Consider the following 20,436-nt stretch of genomic DNA (forward strand, 5'->3'; position numbering starts at 1 on the left):
AGTATATAAAATCGCTCCTTGAAAGGACCACTCAGAGTTAAACTGAACTTTTCTCATAAACCATTATTTGGAAGGCTTGTTAACTGCGTGAACTTTAGAAATAATTAATTTTTGAAGCAGCTGAATTGGGACAAAAGAGAAATGAAGTTCAGTCAACTATTTCCAAAATGACAAGACCATAGGAGAAAGAGATAATAAAGGAACAATACTGCTAAATGTTGGCAACCCATCGCACACCAGGAAACCAAAAGCAATTGATGTAGGCATTTGGCATCCCGAATTCTTTCTAAAATGCAATGACTAATTTCTGAACTGGTTTTATGTCTCTCACTTAATAACTCTACTTCCTGCTTCACAATATAGATGAGGGCATTTGAACGCATGCAAAGTTCCAGGAGACACATGGAATAAAATATGCTGGTGACATTTTAAAGAGGGCTGTTTCTATAACTAACACTGAGACAAATTATAAGCTTGGAATAGAAAATGGTGAGCAAAATTATTTATTGCTCTTGTGTTCCTTCAAAAGATTGCCTATCCCGTGTCTTTTTTGTTATTCCAATACTACTCTTCTTAAGCTAATTACCTAGAAAACCCATTCATAACCTCTGACATTGTATATTTCCTGTGTTTTCCTTTGCTTTGCCCATTAATTTTTGCCCACATTAAGTGTATCTGCCCGTCAGCACCCATGGGCCCTCCAGATGACTTCTACAAAAATAATTACATCTGGTGAGAACAATAATATTTTATATGGCGTTCTCACATACATTATCCCATTTGGTTCTCACAACGAAGTAAACTGATTATTTTATAGTCCCATCTTTCAGAGGAGAATACACAAAGTCCACAAAATTTCAATTGCCTAACCAAGAACAAAGATAAATATTGTACTGCTTGAACCAATGGCTGACATCAGATCTTTCCTCATGTTCCCCAGCATCACTTGATGCCACCTAGCCCCCTTACCTACATTAGCTGCTCTGAGGTTCTTACCCTCCTTTGTAGCTCGTCATTTTTACATGTATTTCCTTGAAATAGTATCTGTGAGCTCTTGTACCTATTATTGCTGACACAATGCTAACAACCAGAGGTTCTGACCATCCCTCATGTTTCTGCAGTGCTTTGCTTATTCAAGGCACTGACTGACAACTAGAAATAACGTGGAGATAGTAGAACAGATTCTGATGCAGGAATTCTGTAGTCTGAATCGGAAGAGGTATTTCCTTCTCAAGCCTAGGAGTCTATAAGTGTTTCTGAATATCTGGTCCCATTATTCCATTCATTTATGGCTATAAAGGATAGGTCCCTTAGGTCAGGGAGGATAAACAAATAATGTGTGGGTAGGAAAAATTTTTAAGTGGTGTAATATGTAAGAATTGCAAAATTCAATGTCTTTTATGGTGATTTACATAGTATTTAGACACACAAATAATGGAGGACAATGATGAATAGGGAAAGTCGGGACACATTCTGATTCTCCTTCAGGATTTATGTTTTTTTTAAAAAAAATTAAGTGGACCAGGTATTTGGAATTCTATGACACCTTTAATTTATTAACAACATAGCCTACAAATAATAATAGAATTTCTCAACACAGTGGTTTTAATAGGGCCATTAAAAATAATGCCTCAATAAAATCAACATAGCATTTAAGAAAGCCCCCCACTGACAATAGCACAGTTCTGTTCCAAAATGATTTATCAACTAAATATTAGTTTGAGGACAAGCTCAATTCGACTGTAAATGCCTTTATGATGCAAAGTTTACATACAATTGGTCATCACTGTTGACAAGGCTAGATTTTCTATCTTTGAGCTAAATTAAAAACAAAGTCATATATATTGACATGATGTTGTTAGAAGCTGTGCTGTGGTTAGTTGGGATCAAATTGATTCTGACTCCTGGTAAATCAATGCGTGCTTACCAGAGTTGTTCCTTAGATATTTAAAGGGTGTGACCTTTGAGAAGAAGCATATCTCACAACCTGTATTCCAAGATGCTCACGGTGAGTGCAAACCCCAACCTTTCAATTAGCAGTAACGTGAGGACCAAAAGTGAATATGAAATTTTAGTTCCATTAAAAATAAAACCATGGAGGAAGGAAGATAGCAGTCAGTGTAAGCTATGAAAATAATAATAATTTATAATTTATCAAGGTGTCGCAAGGAGTGTTGGAAAGGAGGGACATAAAAGAAGCTGATACTAAGGGCTCAATAGGAAGTGAATGTTTAGAAAATGATGATGGCAGCATATGCACAAATATGCTTGATACAATTGATGTATGGATTTTTATAAGAGCTGTAAGAGCCCCCCATAAAAGACCCTTTAATAATATAATATATATATGTGTGTGTGTGTGTGTGTGTGTGCGTGTGTATGTGTACATATATATATGCCACAATTACAATTTCTGTATCAATCAGGAGAGAACCATGAAATTATGCAATGAAATTTGAAGAAAATCAATACGTAAGTAATGGCTGATAGATCAGAGAAGCCAAAGGGATGCTAAAGTAGCCTAAACCTGAGCAATTGCAGTAAATCAGTATCGCTTGTAGGCCTAGGAGAATATTATTACCAGAGAATATTATTATTATTATTACCAGAGAAATGTTGTGGTTAGGTGCCCTATGTCTGCTCCAACTCTTAGCGACCCTCTGTACATGTGCAATGGGGCAAACCCCTGCCTGCTGGTGTGCCATCCTCATACTCATTGCCATGATTAAGCCGCTTGCTGGAGGCATTCCATGTCTCCAGCTCCTCGAAGGTCTTCCACATGTTTGATGCCTCCATTTAACCAAGCACAATGTCCTTTTCCAAGAACTGGTAGCGTTGGGTAACATATCCAAAGTGCGTCACGTGAAGTCTCGCTATCCACCCTGCTAAGGAGCATTCTGGTTGTATTTCTTCCAAGACAGATTTGTTTGTTTTTATGGCAGTCCATGGCATGTTTAATATTCTCACCAACACCATAATTCAAATGTATCAATTATTCTGTGATCTTCTTTTTTCATTGTGGAACTTTTGCATGCATATGAAGCAATTCAAAACAACGTGGCTTAGACCTTGCACACCTTAGTCTTCAAAGTGACAGCTCTGCTCTTCAATACTTTTCTTGTGCAGCAGATTTGCCTAGGGCAGCCTTGTCATTTGATTTTGTATATGCTGCTTCTATTGTTTGTGGCTCCAAGCAAAATCAAATCCATAATAACTTCAATCTTCTTTCCATTGTTCTTTGTGAGCATTTTGGTTTTCTTTACATTGACTTGTCATCTGTACCACTGGCTGTCGTCCTTGATATTCATTTTGGCTGTTAAGATTGAGCTCTATCAACTCTCCACTCAGATATAGTCAAGGTGAGGTCTAAGTGTACAGTGACCAGCTGTGTTGTTGAAAATGGACATTTGCAGCAAAGAAATTATTCATCTTTCAAATTTTAACATTCAAACTCCAACTTCATTTCTATAACCAATGTCATATTTTCAACTATTACTTTTTCCAGAAGCCCTGGTGACATCGTGGTTTACAGTTTGGGCTATGGTTTCTCAGAGACTCTCCATAGGAGAATGGTGAGGCTTTCTACTCCCAATTAGATTTACACTCTCAGAAACCCGTAATAACAATTCTACCCTATCTCATTATGAGTCAGAATCAATTCTATAGCTGTGAGCTTGGTAATTTTTGTTTTGTTTTGTTTGTCAATTTCTCTTCATTGGTTGCCATCAAGTCAGTACCAACTCATGGCAACCCTATGTGTACAGAGTACAATTACTCCAATGGGTTTAAGGCTGTTCCTTTTCAAATAGATCACTAGGCTTTACTCTCAAGGTTCCTCCAGGAGCATATAAACTGCAACATTTGGGGTTCATAGTCCCCTGCTTAAATATCTATGTCAACAAGGACTCCAATCACAAACTGGCAGCCAGGATTCCCTGGTGGGAACTAGCATGCAGCACAAGCTCTCTAGTGGAGCCTATCCACTCCAGTGGAATGTCATCCAGGATCAGGCAATAAGAGGAAAACATGCTGGCTTCCCATCCTTCCTCCCTTCAGCCCTTTCCTTCACCTGTGCTTCCCACAAACCAAATTTACCTGGAAACCAGTTCACACGGAAATCTGAGAAACATAATTTACAGGTGAAGGATTGGAAATAACAGTTGCATTACAGACAATGACCAGTCAACTTCTCAAAGCATAAAAGTGATATTTAACACTGTAAACTGACTGCTACATTATGTTCATTTTGCATATCTTTTATATAATGATTAAAACCAAAAAGCGGCCACTGAGTCAACTCCTTTCACAGTGATCCTGTAAGGCAAAAGAGAACTGCTTCCTAGGATTTCTAAGGCTGTGAATCTTCATGGGAACAGAAAACCTCATCTCTCTCTGGAGGAGTGACTGGTGGATTTGAATATTTCCATCAGCAGCCTGATGAGTTACTTTTATACCACCAGGCCTGTATCCCACACATTTCTGAACAATAGTTCTGTGCCCTGCTTCATTTTCTTTTTCAATGCTAGACTCAATTTATTTTTGTATTTTTCATTCTGTTTTGTTATTCTCATTAAGAAGAATTCCTTTCGGTTTTAAGGAAAGCCTTTTGTTGTTGTTTTCCTAATTGTGGGGAAAGGTGGCGCTGTTGGTTAAGCATTGGAATGCTAACTACTAGGTCAGTGTTGCTCATCTCCCGTTACCGCAGTCCCTGGAGAAGGAGAGCATGCCTGCTAAAGTAGAAGGGCAGCAAAACAGTGCAAGGCCCCCAACAAGATAAAATGACAGTAGCTGGAAAGACGCACCCCAGCATAGGAATAATTGTGAGGATGGCACAGGAGTGGGCAGCGGGTTGCTACATAACATTGAGTTACAACAGACTGAATGGCACCTAAACCCTTTGAGACGGGAGTTGAGATTAGCTGTTCTCCTAAAGATTTACAGCTATGGAAACCTATATAGGGTCACTATAGTTGACATTGACCGATAGGGAGTGAGATGGTCTTTTTGTTTATTTTGTTGGGGTTTTTTTAATTTGGAAAAGGGATTTAGAAAGCATTTTGTCTCCAGAAAACTATTTTTTCTACAATGTTCTTAACTTTTTATTGGCCTCTTCCCAACAAAAGCACATAGATAGATGACTAAATCTTAGGTCATCAATAGTAGTCTTTCTGTACTCCCAAAACTCTGTCAATACAGTTCTTTGTGTGGATGTGGCATACATTTACCTATAGGATTTAAGTTATTTACCCTCTGCCAGGATAAAATAAGTTTCTAGGTTTCTGGGATCATGGAAATGCCTTTCACACATGTGTTTATTACTGGATGCAGCCAGCTATTGATAATGCAGGAAGGACTGTGTCCCTCCTAATCTTAACCTCCGGGCGCAGCCAACGTTAGCTAACATTCGAGAACCATGACATTCCCCATAAGAAATCGATGAAAAACCTCCTATTTCACCTAACTCTGTATAGAATGCCAGCATTTGGTCTCTTTGGGAATCATGTGATCTGTATATTTTTGGGCCATAAGGGGGAAAAGGTGGAATTGCTTTAGGTTCAACATGGGTTCATGAAGGAAAAGGATTTCCCATCGCTTAATGTGAGCTTGTTCTCCCTGACTCGGAATAATGTGTGCCTTTACCTGTCGCTGCCATTCTAGGTGAGGGTTCCTTCATTTTGTCTCTCTGACTACAGCTGTTCTACATACTGCCAAGCACTCCTCAGGACCGGACCACCTTCTCACAGTAGCCTAAGAAAATCTACTGCATATTCCTCTCCGGTAGCCATTCTCCCATCTTAACAGTGACCTCTTTGCTACAGTTTAATTGCTTGTGGAATTTCATGGCTGTCTTACCACAGGGCCCATGGTCCAAACTCAATGTTAAATTCAAAACTAGTTTTTGAATAAAACATTTTAGACTGAACCTTTTTTTAAAAAAAATCATGATCTCGTATTTTATGCATATATCTCCTGAGTAGCACTATCAGAAGAAAGTTGTTTTAGAATATATAGTAATATGAGGGAGTAAGACATTCTTCTTTGCTGTAATTGCTAACCTATGTGACTGAATTTATAACCTTTAGTATTCATTTTAATTATGGACCATTGAAGAAAACATGACAGTTTATTTCTTCAGTGGGTGCAAAAACATATATTTATCCCCTCTTAGTGATCTATTATATGTCACAGAAATGATCTTATAATGTAGCTAGTTTATGTATGAAAATTCTTGGTTTATGCTGCAATCAAAGTAGCTGTCGTTTTCCTTTACTGGATCAAACTAGTTTCCTCTAAAAGTTCTTTCCAGACATTAGTTGCTAGCTTCCAGATTCAAAAGAACCAAAGACTTGTTAACCAATAGTATCTCTCTTCTTCCTAAATGTTTGTGAGTCCAGGATCTTCACCTTGGTCTGTGTCGCATTGAATACATCAAGGCAGCAAGAGATGGCAGTGCAAATGGCAGCTAAAGTGTTGATAGGCATTGCAATCTTCTAAAATGTTTCATTTTATCATACCTGCTCCCTTTGACAAGCCTGTATAAGAGTATAAATAATCCCATAAAGACAGAAAGGGAAATTTGGGTTCACTTATAAGTTTCAAGTTTATTTCATGCACATGAAGAAAAGTTCCTCAAATAAATATCTTTAAGAACGTGTACTTTTTTTTTCAGGATGCAAAAGCATATCTTTGTATTAAAGCTGATGTAATGACTTGTCATATAAGGATTAAAAAAGTGTTATTAAAAATTCTCATGCGATTTTGAATACATTATTCCTTTAACAATGTCAACGAAATACATTGTGCAAATCCAGTGGTGAAGAAATCACCATTCTAGTGATTGTCAAGTTAAGTTGTCAAGTTGTTGTGGCAACCCTATGAACTGCTGAGTCACAGGAGAAATATGGTCTGCAGGATATTCAGTGCCTGTTCTTGGTTTTTGGAAGTATATCACCAGGTCGTTCTCCTAAGGTGGTTCTCAGTGAACTCCAGTTAAATGCTTGAAAGCTTTGAACTCACAAGGATTCAAAAAAAAAAAAGTCTGTCCAAACCAAAAAAAAAAAAAACCCCACTGCTGTGAAGTAGAGTTTAACTCATGGCTTCTGACCAATGACAGGATAAAACTGCCCCATCACATGTTCCAAACTGTAACCTTTATGGTATTTATGATACAGTGGGGTTGGATTGAGCTACCATAACTTAGGTTAGTTCAAACAAACCAAACCTACGGTGGATGAATAGATGTCCATTCATAGAAACCCTAAAGGACAGAGTAAAATTTCCCAGAGAATTTCTAGGCTGTAATCTTTTCAGAAGAGCTTTGGTGGGTTAGCTGTTGGGTTGTAGACACAGTCATTCAAACCAATCAGGCACTCTACTGAAGAAAGATGAGTCTATCTACCCCTGTAACGATGTACACTATCAAAATGCTGTAGAGGGTCACCAGCAATAAGAACTGAAACACAATGGGTTTATATTGGAATCTTTATGGAAGTTGACTGCCACATTATTCTCCCACAGGATGACTGGTGGATTTGAACTACTAGCTTTTATGGTTAGCAGCTGAATGCTTTAACCACGGTGCCACCAGAACTCCCAGCACTCAGCTGTTAAACTGAAACTTTGGCAGTTCAAATTCACTACCAGCTTTGTAGTAGAAAGATGCGGCAGTGTGCTTCTGTGAGGTTTTAAGCATTGAGAAATCTATGGAACAGTTCTACTTTGTCCTATAGGATCCCTAAGAGTTGAGTTAGTAGAAATCTCAAGCATCTAAAACTCAACTCCCTGCCATGGAGTTGATGCTGACTCACAGCAGTCCTATAGGCTAGGGAGAACTGCTCCATGGATTTCTGAGACTTTAGCTGTTTATGAGAGTAGAACACCCTGACTTTCTCCCAAACATCTAAATTAAGCCTATAAATGAAATGAAACCAAGCCAAACTATTTGCCATCAAAACCATTCTGACTGATGGCAACACCATGCTTTTAGACTATAACTGAACGCCACTATAAAAATAAACTAATTACAAAAATCTCTCATTGTCATTTAGTTGATGCCAACTCATAGCCAGCTGTTAGGACAGGTTAGAACTGCCCCCAATGAGTTTTTGAGATGTAACTCTTTACAGGAGCAAAACATCCCATCTTTCTCCCATGGAGCAGCTGAGGATTTTGAACTGTGGACCTTGTGGATCTAAGCCTAGTACCTAACCACTTCTTGATTTCTGCAAGCAAGGTTGTGTCATCTGCATATCTCAGGCTGTTAATAGGCCTTCCTCTGATCCTGATGGCAACAATCCCTAGTGAAAATAAAGAATGATAACTTAAGTCACACCCTCTGGTAAAGTAGGGCTAAGATGCATCCCACATTAGTCCTGTAATATATGACTCCCTCTAAAGTCCTCCAAAATGGATCATAATCTTAAGCACAAAGGCCAGAATTTATATCACAAAATGGATTATGGCAAACTTGAACATGGCTCACTGAAAATCAAACCCACTGTCATCAAATCAATGACCACTGATAGCAACCCTATCAGCTCAGGTAGGATTGCCCCTGGGAGTTTCTGAGGCTGTTGAGAGGAGTCAAAAGCCCCACCTTTAGCCAGGGGAGTGCCTGGTAGTTTCAAACTGCTGAACTTGAGAATGTTAGCCCAACATGTAACCATTACACCAGCAGGGCTCCTTATAAAGAATATATCTCTCACTCACGGCCATGGAGTCAATAGTGACTTATAGGAACCCTACTGGGAAGATGAAAACTGCCTCTGTGAGTTTCCGACATTTTAACGTTTTACTGGAGTAGAAAGCCCTGTCTCTCCTGTGGAGCTGCTCGTGGTTTTAAACCTTGCAGGTCACAGCCCATTGCGCAACCACTACACCACCAGAGAACAAAAGGCCACAGTAAGTAATCCACTACTTTTCAATACTAGAAAATTGTATGTGCAATGTTGGGTTGCTAATCAAAAGTTGGTGGTTCAAGCCCATCCACAGAAGAAAGATGAGGCTGTCTGCTCTCCTAAAATTTTACAACTTCCAAAACTGTATCTAAGAACACTATGAGTCAGATTGAGGATATCTGGTGGCATAGTGGTTTATGCTTTCGGCTGCTAAAATCATCTGTTGCTACACAGAGGACAGATGAGGCTTTCTAGTTCCGCAAAGAGTTACAGTTTGGGAAGCACAAGGGGCTTGTCCTTAAAGAAATGCTATGATCTGAAATCAAAATCATAACGTGAATTTGTGTTTTGTGAGTTTAGAAGAGCTAGATCAACGAATAACAGTATGGGAAAAGAGGCAGAATCAAAAAGAAGATGGAAGAAACACACAGAGCCAATGCACCAAAAGTAATCCCTTGACATTCAACTATTTAGGAGGTAATGTATGATCAAAAACAAATGGTATTCAAGGAAGAAGTCTACACTGCAGAGAAAGCATTGGCAAACCACAAAAATACAGGAAACCATGAAACACCAATTGGGATGTGTCCACAAACCAATACAGACTAGAGGTACTTACTCCTCTCTCCTCTATGCCAAGAAATTTGGAAGCCTACTGCCTGTCCAACCAGCTAGAATAGATTCATATTTGAGCCCATTACATGGGACTATGATTCAACAGAATTTATACATAATTGAGCAGTATCATTAACATAACATATATGTAAAACTTTCCTGACAATGACTTAAAATGGTTGCAGGAGTCTATTAATGGGAAACTGACAGAAAGTAAGGATGATTTGGGGAAGGATGGGGAGGGGGAAAAAAGGGAAACTGAGCTGATTCCAGGAACCCAAGTGGAAGATGAATTTTGAGAATGATGAGTGCAACGAATGTATAAGGGTACTTTGCTCAATTGATGTATGTATGGATTGTGATAAGAGCTGTATGAGGCCCAATAAAAAAGATTTATTAATTTAAAAAAGAGGATTTGTAAGGAGTTACATCACTGTTGATGTCAGGTGGCTCTTGATGAAAGTGGGGAATACCTAAAGGTTGGGTTTTTGCTTTACTAGGTAAAGGCATTTGAATGTGAGAATTCTAAAAATAATGAATAATATTGGGAAGAATGGGAATTCCATAATTTTTCATTGTATTCCTTTTGAATCTGTACAGACCAGCAGGTAGGTGTTTGCACAGAATAAAGGGATTTGGTTAGCTCTATGACAGAAAAGATGCATGCATCAGGATTGTGTCCTTCAATCTATACGCAGAGTAAGTAAGGGAAGACTCTGGACTACATAAATAAGCCCGTTAACACCTGCAGTATGCAGAAAGTAAATCCTGGGTTGCTGAAATCCAACAGGACGTGAAGTACTTACTGACGAGGACCAAATACTACAGCCTTCAGCATGGATTACACCACAACATAAAGGAAGCAAGCATCTTCACAATCAGAGTGATAGGCAACATTATACTATATGGAGAAAAAGCAAGTTGCCAAGAATTTCATTTTTTGTACTTCTACAATTAATGCTCATGGGGATCAATATTCAAAAACCATCAAGTAATATATTATATTGAACAAATTTGCTTCAAAATGTTTCTTTAAGGCGCTAAAAGGGTGAAAACGTTACTTTGATGATTAAGGTGTGCTTGCTCAGGCCATGGTATTATTTTCATTCAATTCATATGCTGGGAAAACTGGACATTGAGTAAAAAAAAAAGTCTTTATAGTGTTGAAGGAAACTACCGCATATGCGATGGACGGCCAAAGAAGTAACAGCTGTTATCTTGAGGATATCATGCCAGAGTGCTCCTTAGAAATGACTCGTATTGGATAAACACTGCTATCCATTCAATTCAGGCTCCTAGCAACCCGTTATAGGATTTCTGAAACTGAAAATCTTAACGGGACAACCTCGTTCTCCCTCAGTGGACCTGTGGGTTTGAAGCGTAAACTTTGTGATTAGTAGTCAGCTCACATGATGGCATCATGCATAAAGTAGCTGCGATTCACAAGTATTGAATTAAAAGAAGCCCGATACACACAAAAAGTGCATGCACCATGGCATCAAAATTATTCTAAGTCTTGGTGAGAGTTACTCTTGGTTAGGGGGATCCACTGGAAGGAGACACTAGGTTACTTCCAAGGGGTTGCTGATGTGTGGTTCTTGCCTACATGCTGTTTTCGAAAGGAAAAAAAAAGTTCAGATGTCGCCAAATTAGAATTAAAACAAATGAAGACAAAATGACTGCAATCGATCAAATGCCTTATTTAAAATCCATGACATCCTAAAACCTTGTCCTCGTCTCCTCCTGCCCCCTCCAGCGGACGAGCATGCGCACACGCACAATAAGGTCCGGACCTCATTGGCTGGGATTCCTCTGCGTATTTCCAGAAGCAGCATCGTAGCCCCGCCTCTTCCGCCTCCTGGACATCGCGACTTCCTGCCAACCCGCTTCCGGGCCAGCAAGGTAGCGCACCGTTCATCGCTCCACGGCGTCTTCGATCCTGGCCTCGTCTCGTAGGCCAAGTGCCCGTCTGCTTGGCCCTAGCCCGTTTCCTCTGCAGTGTCCCCTCAGCCCGACCGCCCCTTGCCGGCCGCCATCATGAACATCCGCAAAGCCCGGCCCGAAGACCTGATGAACGTGCAGCACTGCAACCTCCTGTGCCTTCCTGAGAACTACCAGATGAAGTACTATTTCTACCACGGCCTCTCCTGGCCCCAGCTCTCCTACATCGCCGAGGACGACGACGGGAAGATTGTAGGGTATGTTCTGGCCAAAATGGAGGAGGACCCAGATGATGTGTCCCACGGCCATATCACCTCACTGGCCGTGAAACGTTCGCACCGGCGCCTCGGCCTGGCCCAGAAGCTGATGGATCAGGCCTCCAGGGCCATGATCGAGAACTTCAATGCCAAGTACGTGTCCCTGCACGTCAGGAAGAGTAACCGGGCCGCCCTACACCTCTACTCAAACACCCTCAATTTTCAGCTCAGCGAGGTGGAACCCAAGTACTATGCAGATGGGGAGGATGCTTTCGCTATGAAACGAGATCTGTCGCAAATGGCAGATGAGCTGAGGCGGCAGCTGGAGTTGAAGAGATGCCAGAGCATGGTGCTCGGCTGCAGGGACAGTGACGTGACAACCAAGGGCCGCACACAGCCAGGTTCCCAAGCGGGATGTCCGGAGAAGGGCCCTGTGGCTGTGGATAGTGAGAGCGACAGCAAGGAAATCAGCCAGTACGCGGAGAGCCCCGAAGGCCAGGATCGCTCAGAAGACTCGAATGCCACTGCCTAGAGCTGTTTGAGGTATTTTTCCTTCCCCGACCAGGCCTCTCCTACCCAGGCACCAACACCACCCCTTCCCCAGCCCCGTGTTAGCTGTGGAAGTGAAACCACCTGGTGACTAGGGGTGAGCCTTGCAGCTCATCATTAGAAGCAATTTATGCCGCAAGTAGATTATTAGAAATGAGCTTCCCCACCCCCAACCTTACTGTTTGAATTGTATATCAGGGTATCCACATAGTTGATGAAGGATTTATATATATAATTTCCAGTTAAAGCAGTAAAGATGACAGATTTAAATAATCACCATTTTGTAACTCTGAAAAATAAGCAAAAACATGGCAACATTCTTTCACGGAGCCTTGGGGGCGCTGTAGCTAGTACTTGGATTTCCGTCCTAAAGATCAGCTGTTCAATCCCACCTGCAGCCCTGGACTTCTACAGGTCCTTTCTCCTTTGTCCTGTAGGTTTGATATGAATCAGAAGTGGTTATGGCAGTGAGTTTAGTTTGGTTTATTTATTGTGTTGGGTTATTCAGAGTCAAGATAAACACTTTGCTTGCTGTCGTGAAAAGTATCATTTTTTGATCACATCAAAGATGTGGTAAAACGTAGGATTGTTCACTGCACATTTGTCAGGGGAAGCCAGCCCCTAACACATCATTATAGGTCCGGTAGGCGCAATTGTACAGTGATAATAAGAAAAGATCATAGTAAAGTTATTGAGTGCATGAGAGATACAATAGAAGTATTGAAATAAATGGGAGTCAGACACTTTTCATGGTAGCATGTTCACTTCTGCCCTGCTAGATGGTCCACATGGAGGGGGAGGGAGAGAGAGAGAGAGATCTTTAATGCTAGCCCAGACTTTTTATCTTCTCTGGGGACTTGCAAGCCCCCTAATTACAGGTGAGGACATATGTCACAGGAAGGGGCTGTACTATAGGTAATACAGTAATCAGAAGGGGTGGTCTAGGCATATACATGCAATAGGAAGAGGGATTGGGGGTATACATATGACAAGATGGACAGACCCTAAATTCAAGATGCCAGCCTAGCCTTAGTCATCCTTGGGCGGGTTTGACCTCTCTGGGGTCTCCTACAAGGAAACAGACAACTACTATCCTTATCAGAAGGGAGTGGGCCCTATTTGTTGTGGGATAAACAGTGGTGACTACGTGCTCTAGATGGTTGATAGCTCTCAGGGAGAATAACCCCTGACCTACTTCTGATGACCTCCAAGTATAGTGATTCCCAAGCAACTGTCTGGCATATATTTGGGGGAGACAGCTTGGGAGAAATCCTTCTGTATCATACACACATTAGTAAATAAGCCAATGCCAACTCATAGGGAACTACCCCTGTGAATTTGAGACTGTAACTTTTTTAAAATCATTTTATTGGAAGCTCGTACAACTCTTAACACAATCCATACATCAATTGAATCCAGCATGTTGTACATATGTTGCCTTCATTATTTTCTAGACATTTACTTTCTGTTGAGCCCTTGGTATCAGCTCTTTTTTTTCTCCCCCACCCTCATAACTCTCTGATCGATTATATATTGTTACTATTTTCACTTTCACACCAACCGCTGTCTCCCTTCCCCCATGCTTTCTGTTGTTCCTCCCCCTGGAGAGGGGTGTATGGTTATGTGTCAATCATGATCATTGCAATCTGTTCCCCCTTTCTCCCTCTCTTTCCTCCTCTTCCCCCTACCCTTCTGTTATCACTATTCCCACTCCTTGAGGCTTCCTCACCCCCCACTACTATGACCCCAGTGCTGCTTTTCAATTCAGACTAGACCGGATCATCTACAGAGGTATAGATAGAAGCTCACGAGACTAACTCTTTAAGAGAGTTGAAAACCAGGTCTTTCTCCTTTGGAGTCACTAGTGGTTTTGAACCAAGAAAGTAAAGAGATTACTACTATGGTACTAATTCATAGATGTATGGGTTTATTCCAAACAGTGAGTTCAAATATGTCTCTAATCAATGGATGGCTGCAGACAAGTTTTCTCAGTCTCATTCAACATGGTAACTTCCAACGGGATTTTCTGGGTCTGTTTATTTCATGGCATAGAAATCCACTTAGAAGGTGTGGAGATTTAAAAACATAAAACAAAAAGCACCATTAAAATAGAGAAGAACCTCAATCGAATGGAAAATAGAGCTTATTAAAAACTAGAACAAATTTAAAATGGGTCAAACAGGAAATCAAATAATAAAAAGTGTTAATGTTTAACCTAACTGTATCTGCAATAATCCACTTTCCAATGTACTCTGCAGACAGCCAGATTATTTACTTGCCTGGTCTGTGGTCAGAGGGAATTCATTGGAGGCTTAATTCACATGTATTTCCCCTTCACTTTTATTTTAAACTGAGACATTTTAAATGGATCAAAAGGGAGATAAAATGATAAGATAGTGCATTTTAACCTAGATATATTGCCATAATCAAATCTACAATGTTCTCTGACTCGTAACAAGGCTATTAACCGAGGCTTTATCTATCTGTGGACCCTGAAAACTGATCTTGAGTTTCCACTGCGGTCCATAGGCTTCTGCAAACCAGGTGTTTACAATTTAAGATCACTTAAATGGCTGCTGATTTGAAGACAAGCCTTTAAGACCCCAGACACGATTCTTTAGGACCCAGTCACCATCTAGTTCCTATGCCACATTTTGCTATAGCATATGGTAACTGATTTGTGGGATCTCAAAGACTTTTTTTCCTTCCACAAGGTTCAACTTTTATTATTTTTTAAAAATAATTGTATTGGGAGCTCTGACAGCTCTTAACACAATCTATACTTTGTGTCAAACACATTTGTACATATGTTGCCATCATCATTTTCAAAACATTTTCTTTCTTCTTGAGCCCTTGGTATCAGCTCATTTTTCCCTCCCTCGTGAATCCCTATGATTTATAGTTTTTTTAATGTTTTATACAGACCGCTGTCAAAAACATAATTTTAATAGATGTCTCAAAGGACACAAAACAGTCAGATCAACTGAATGGGAAAAGACTATGATGAAAAAGGGCTAAGTCCAAAAAGCCAAACCCACCACTGTCAAATCAGTTCTGATTCATAACACCCCTGTAGGATAGAGTAGAACCACCCCATGGCGTTTCCAAGGTTATGAAGCAAATTGCCATCTTTGGCTCCCACCAAGCAGCAAGGGATTAGCAGTTTAACCGCGGTGTCGGTGTCAAATTACTCACTCACTGCCACCAAGTCATCACAGACTGTTTAAGGGAGCCCTGTTAATGGCCACAGAAAGCCCTGACTTTCTCCCCATGGAGAGCTTGGTGGTTTTGAAATGCTGACCTTGGGGTTGGAACCCAGTGTGTAACCAGGACACCACCAGGGCTGGGTGTCAGATTACAGTCTTGGAAAACCCTCCTCTTAACCTATGACCTGGTCACTCTGGTCTGGTATCTACTTGATTGCAGATACAACTATTTAAGTATATAACTTGACACATGTGTGACCCTCCTTGCTGTTCAGCCCAAGAACGCTTGAAAGAAATCTCATTTTTCCTTAGTTAAACTTTCAGGTATGGGGACTAGAGACAGTAGAGTTGAGGGTTAATAGGACAATTAGTTAAAGAAATTAAACAAGAAATTAAACAAGAATAGTGCTTTCATCTATTACTTAGTATTAAAAATAACTAACATGCATCACCATGTTACTTGTACTGTTCCAAGAACTGTTTGTGGATTGTCCCATTTAATCCTCATTAATAGCCCTCTGAGGTAGGTAACTAACGTCCTATTTTACATGGGAAGAAATCAAGGCATAAACAAGGGTGCCTGCCACCTAGATCCTAAGGCTTAATAGGATAATCTAGAAAACAGAGGTAGTCTCCAGGATGCAGGTTCATCCCAGTGACTGTCATAAGCTGGTTCTGATGTAAAATGACTACCTCTTGATTATTTTTTTCATTGTTACTATGTTTGTTAACAGTATTTATAAGTCCTGTCTTCTTTGAGGTTGGAAACAACACATATACTCACAGCTTTTATGACGACATACCCTGCTTCTCAAGTTACATGAAAAAAAATGTGTCATAAATGTGGCCCATCCTATCTCTCAATACATGGGATGGTGGGAACTATCTATATTTCATGGAGCTATGGATTTTGTAAATTTCAGTGCTTAATATAATCTCTAATAATAACAATTTTCGAGTTCGCTTATTTGCCCCAGCAGTCAAATGATAGAATGTTGTGTTTGAGCAGCAACAGTTTGAGATCTTGGAAGGGAGATGCATCTTAATGATTAAAATAGCGTTCACTGACAAGCTGAATGTCAAAGCAACTGACGCCACACTCAGCAAAGGCCAAGTTTCTCAGGAGGCAGAGCAATAAAGACAGGTCAGTCCACGACATGCTGGTGGAGGCAGCAGTGCTTCCAAACTGCGCTGCTCATCCCCTGACAAGAAATATGTGCTTGACGATTAATAAGAAAAAATGCAGAAGCTTAGAGTTTTCACTTGAGCTGGCAATATTAAGTTAACTAAGGTTACTTCAGTAACTTTCCCTTTCTGGTTTATTCTTTCTGTCGCTAGCTGTCATCCTAACAAAAAGTTGTTAAATGTTCACATGAGCATTCACTGAAATAGACTGTTCTTAATTTTACCAGACAACTAATTATAACTGGAATGATATAATGAAATATGGAAGAAAGTTAGAGACTGACAGGTCTGGTAAATTCCTAGTCTAACCTTACCCCAGATATGCCAGAAACCATAGATTTCAAATGCAACTGCACTCTAGAAAGAGGGGGTTAGGACGAGATAAGATATTGTTTGAAATACTAATCAGAGAGAATTACTATTTGTTGAATTATTTATAGTTTGTAACAACGTCACCTTTCAGTCAGTGTGCCATATACCTTATGATGACTGAGATAACAACTTTGTCAGAGGAAACTGATAAAAGCAGAGGTATTTTCCAAATTCTTGCAGTGTCTCCGCTACAGTGTATGAAGCCTACTGAGCTGCATAGTGGAAGAAATAAAGAAGACATATTGAGCTTTGGGCCATGGTCCCAAAGAGCCAGAGTAAAACCATTTCTGGCAGAGATCCTGAGAACATCCTAGCTGTGCTTGCCTAAGTGAAACCACAAAATATTGTTTTCCATTCATAAAGACATGTTGTTAATTAGATATTCCACAGGCTTCTCTCCCTTAAAAGCCCCGCTAAACGTAAAAACTGGAGTTTTATTAAGTTGATTGATTAAAGGCTATGATATTCCTATTTTAAGTAGAATCTGTACTTTGTGCAAGATTTTTCTACCTAAACGAGCAAACTATCCTAGGTGTTTTATTATGATATCTCTATAAATCATATTTCTGAGAAAATGAAGTTATATAAGATCCAGTTTCTGTATAACTGTTGAATGACCAGTTGAAGGGTAATGATGGTTTTCTTGGCTCACCTTTCCTTATTTTATTCCTCTTCTGTTAGAGCACATGCCCTTTGTGAAAAATACGATTTAAATTACATAGCTCTGATTCTAAACAGCAACCCGATTTAGTGTCATCGTGGAAACAGACTTTTCTGTAATGATGGTTTCTGGATAAAAATTCTGTTTAACGGTTCTGGAATAATAATAAATCTCTTTCTTATGGCAACTTATCTGCATATACACAGATGAGAAAAGAATAGTATATGATTCTCATTATACTGCTTTTGTTTATTCTGCAGTTATTCAGTACTGGATAGTGGTACTCTACCAGTTTTCTTTAACTTAAATAATCCATTCATGCTCATCCTGCAGACTTCTACCTTAATAAGGATAAGATCCATGTCTCATTTATCTTAATACCTGATGCATTGTTGATTTATTATTGGTAATCAGAAAATATGTGTTAGATGAATAAGTGAATGATTGAACACCTGGACAAATGAAAAGAGAGAAAGAAGGAAAATAATGCACATAAGACACTGTCTACCTAATTCACTTTTAAATTACGGATTAAAAATCGTGCTGTCTTTTTTGTTTTCATCTCCAAGTCTCACACAAAGAAAGTAGGAGTAGGGAATGGGTAGCATCACACCTAACTAACCACGAGCAGCCAAAGGCCTTTAATTTCTCTAGTACTGAAATACATTACCTGTTGGGTAGAATAAAACAAGCAAAACAGTCTCAATTTCTTTAGGTTTAAAATAGAATCTTTGGGATAAATCTGCCTTTCACTCTGCCCCCTTCTCCCTGGCATAATTGGCCTCTGTGTTCCAGAAAACAATACAGGCGCCCTGATGGTGAGGAGGAGAAAGACTCCCAGAGCCATCTTTGTGGTGTTACCCAAATTCTCACTGGCTTCCATTGAGATAGGCCTAGTCTACACTGGTAATTGGGTATTTTGTTGATCTGTTACTGATGTCTGTTGGCGGTTAAAGTAATATTCTCTTCTTTCAGCTTGGTCGGAGCCTGTAGTCCTCCCTTACTCACTTGTTTGTTTGTTTGTTTTTTTCCCTCCACAGCAGCATTGTAGGTCCTCCGGGTCTCAGCCACATCTGCCTTGGAACCCTGCCTGCCTTATGCAGCCTCTGCTCTGTGGTTCGCCTCACAGAGATCACAACAGCTTTTCACTCTGGACTCTGACAGCCTTCTGCCTGCCCCGATGGGATCCCGAGGGAGTGCCTGGACAGGAGCACCAGAACCTGACACACAGGCGCCCAGGAAGTTTGAGGACTGCCATTGCAGAACCTCCCTCATCCTGCTCACACCATGCCACCATTTTATTGGTTGTGATGACTGAAAATTAGATGTGGCGTTCTTCAAGTTGTCTCTTCCTAGAATGCCAAGCAGCAAACAGCAAAGTGAAGCTCCTCAGCTTTTGAGCGTTGCCCTCGTCTGAGTTGTCATCCTTCCAGGGGTAGTGAGGCCCATCGGGTCCTCTCCTCCTCTGGCCTGTCCATCTTCCGCCTTCCTCTTCTCTACTAGAGATATTCTAGTTCATTTTGCTTTCTCTGAGCTTCATTCCCTGTTTTGAGGAGGTTTGCTTCTTTTACTTACCTTGGAGAGAAAGTGATCAACAGTGGACTTCTATGAACTCCGAACTTGGGGAGTTTTAGAAAAGGACAACGATGAATTAAATTGGATTCTCTAATCTGCTTGTTTGTATCAGTGTGGTTGTTTATTTGGTTTGGCTTTTTAATAATGACATGACATCCATTATTAGGTACCAACAATTCTCAGATACAATGTCAGGACCTTTGTTTTCATTATATTTAATCTCAGCATTACTGTGAAGTAAATATTTTATTTTATTCCTATTAGAAGAAGCAAGCTCCAAGAAGTGAAGGACACATCCATGTTCTAAGCCCAAGTCAGCCTGAATTTGAAGCTAAAATTTCTTCCACTTTTCTGTTGCCGCTCTTCATTTTATTTTTTTTTATAAAAAACAAGACTTCAGCAAAAGAGAATCTGCTCAAAGAATGTTAACTGTTGACTTAATGTACAGCAGCTACATATGTGTGCATTTATGTACCATTGTAAATACATACATAACCTGCCATTATAGTCCCCTTTTACATTTCCCTCTGGAAAAATAAGTGGAGCAAAGTATTTTGATCTCTGCAATGATGTCACTAGATAAATCCAGAGTTATTATTAGTTAATAATGTTTTATGTTAGCTAAATGTGACTTGCTATAGTATATGACATTTTTCATGTTTCAGAATTTTTGAAAGCAGTGTGTGTGGATTCATGCCAAAGCCCTGACATGATCCATCTGATAGCAGAAGTGTTCTCTGTGCTCATACCCCCGCTAAGCCCTTCTTGCACGCCCATAGTCAGGCACTGGAAGAGGATCGAGCTAATTGTCAATAACTGTTGGAGGTAAAGAAATCTCCCCACACAATAAGGATGGACCATTTTTTGTGCCAACACAAACTTCTCATCTGTACATTTCCATCTTTTAAAAAAATTTCTCTCTCAACTCTAAAACTAGTTCATTCTTTCCCCCTCAAGCATGTGTTTATCTCTTTATTTTTAAATATTACAGCTTTCTAACATCTGTCTCTAGGGGAGCATAATCGTACTGATGAAATATTCCATGTTTTCTTTGAGCCCTTGTCAGTATGTCTTCATGTTAACAGCTCAGCAGATGGAGAAACAGAAGGAGTAGCCTCAGCTTACCTGAATGATTTCTCTCTAGCACTGGGTGCATTCACTGTGTCTCATGACTTGAG

At 40.1% G+C, this 20,436-nt stretch overlaps 1 protein-coding gene across 1 annotated transcript; it reads left to right on the top strand.

Annotated features, from left to right (window-relative positions):
* The first annotated feature begins 11,400 nt into the window (after nt 1-11,400).
* Nucleotides 11,401-19,663, top strand: NAA11 (N-alpha-acetyltransferase 11, NatA catalytic subunit). The gene is made up of 2 exons (XM_075544918.1): nt 11,401-12,253; nt 18,724-19,663. Exon 1 carries the CDS (start codon nt 11,550-11,552, stop codon nt 12,240-12,242), a length of 693 nt encoding a protein of 230 aa, XP_075401033.1. The 5' UTR covers nt 11,401-11,549; the 3' UTR covers nt 12,243-12,253; nt 18,724-19,663.
* Nucleotides 19,664-20,436: the final 773 nt, after the last annotated feature.

The sequence above is a fragment of the Tenrec ecaudatus genome, chromosome 3 (assembly GCF_050624435.1).
Source record: "Tenrec ecaudatus isolate mTenEca1 chromosome 3, mTenEca1.hap1, whole genome shotgun sequence".
Classification (NCBI taxonomy): Eukaryota; Metazoa; Chordata; class Mammalia; order Afrosoricida; family Tenrecidae; genus Tenrec; species Tenrec ecaudatus.

Excerpts from the sequence above, each read along its gene's own strand:
- NAA11 (XM_075544918.1), top strand. The coding sequence starts at position 11,550 with ATGAACATCCGCAAAGCCCGGCCCGAAGACCTGATGAACGTGCAGCAC.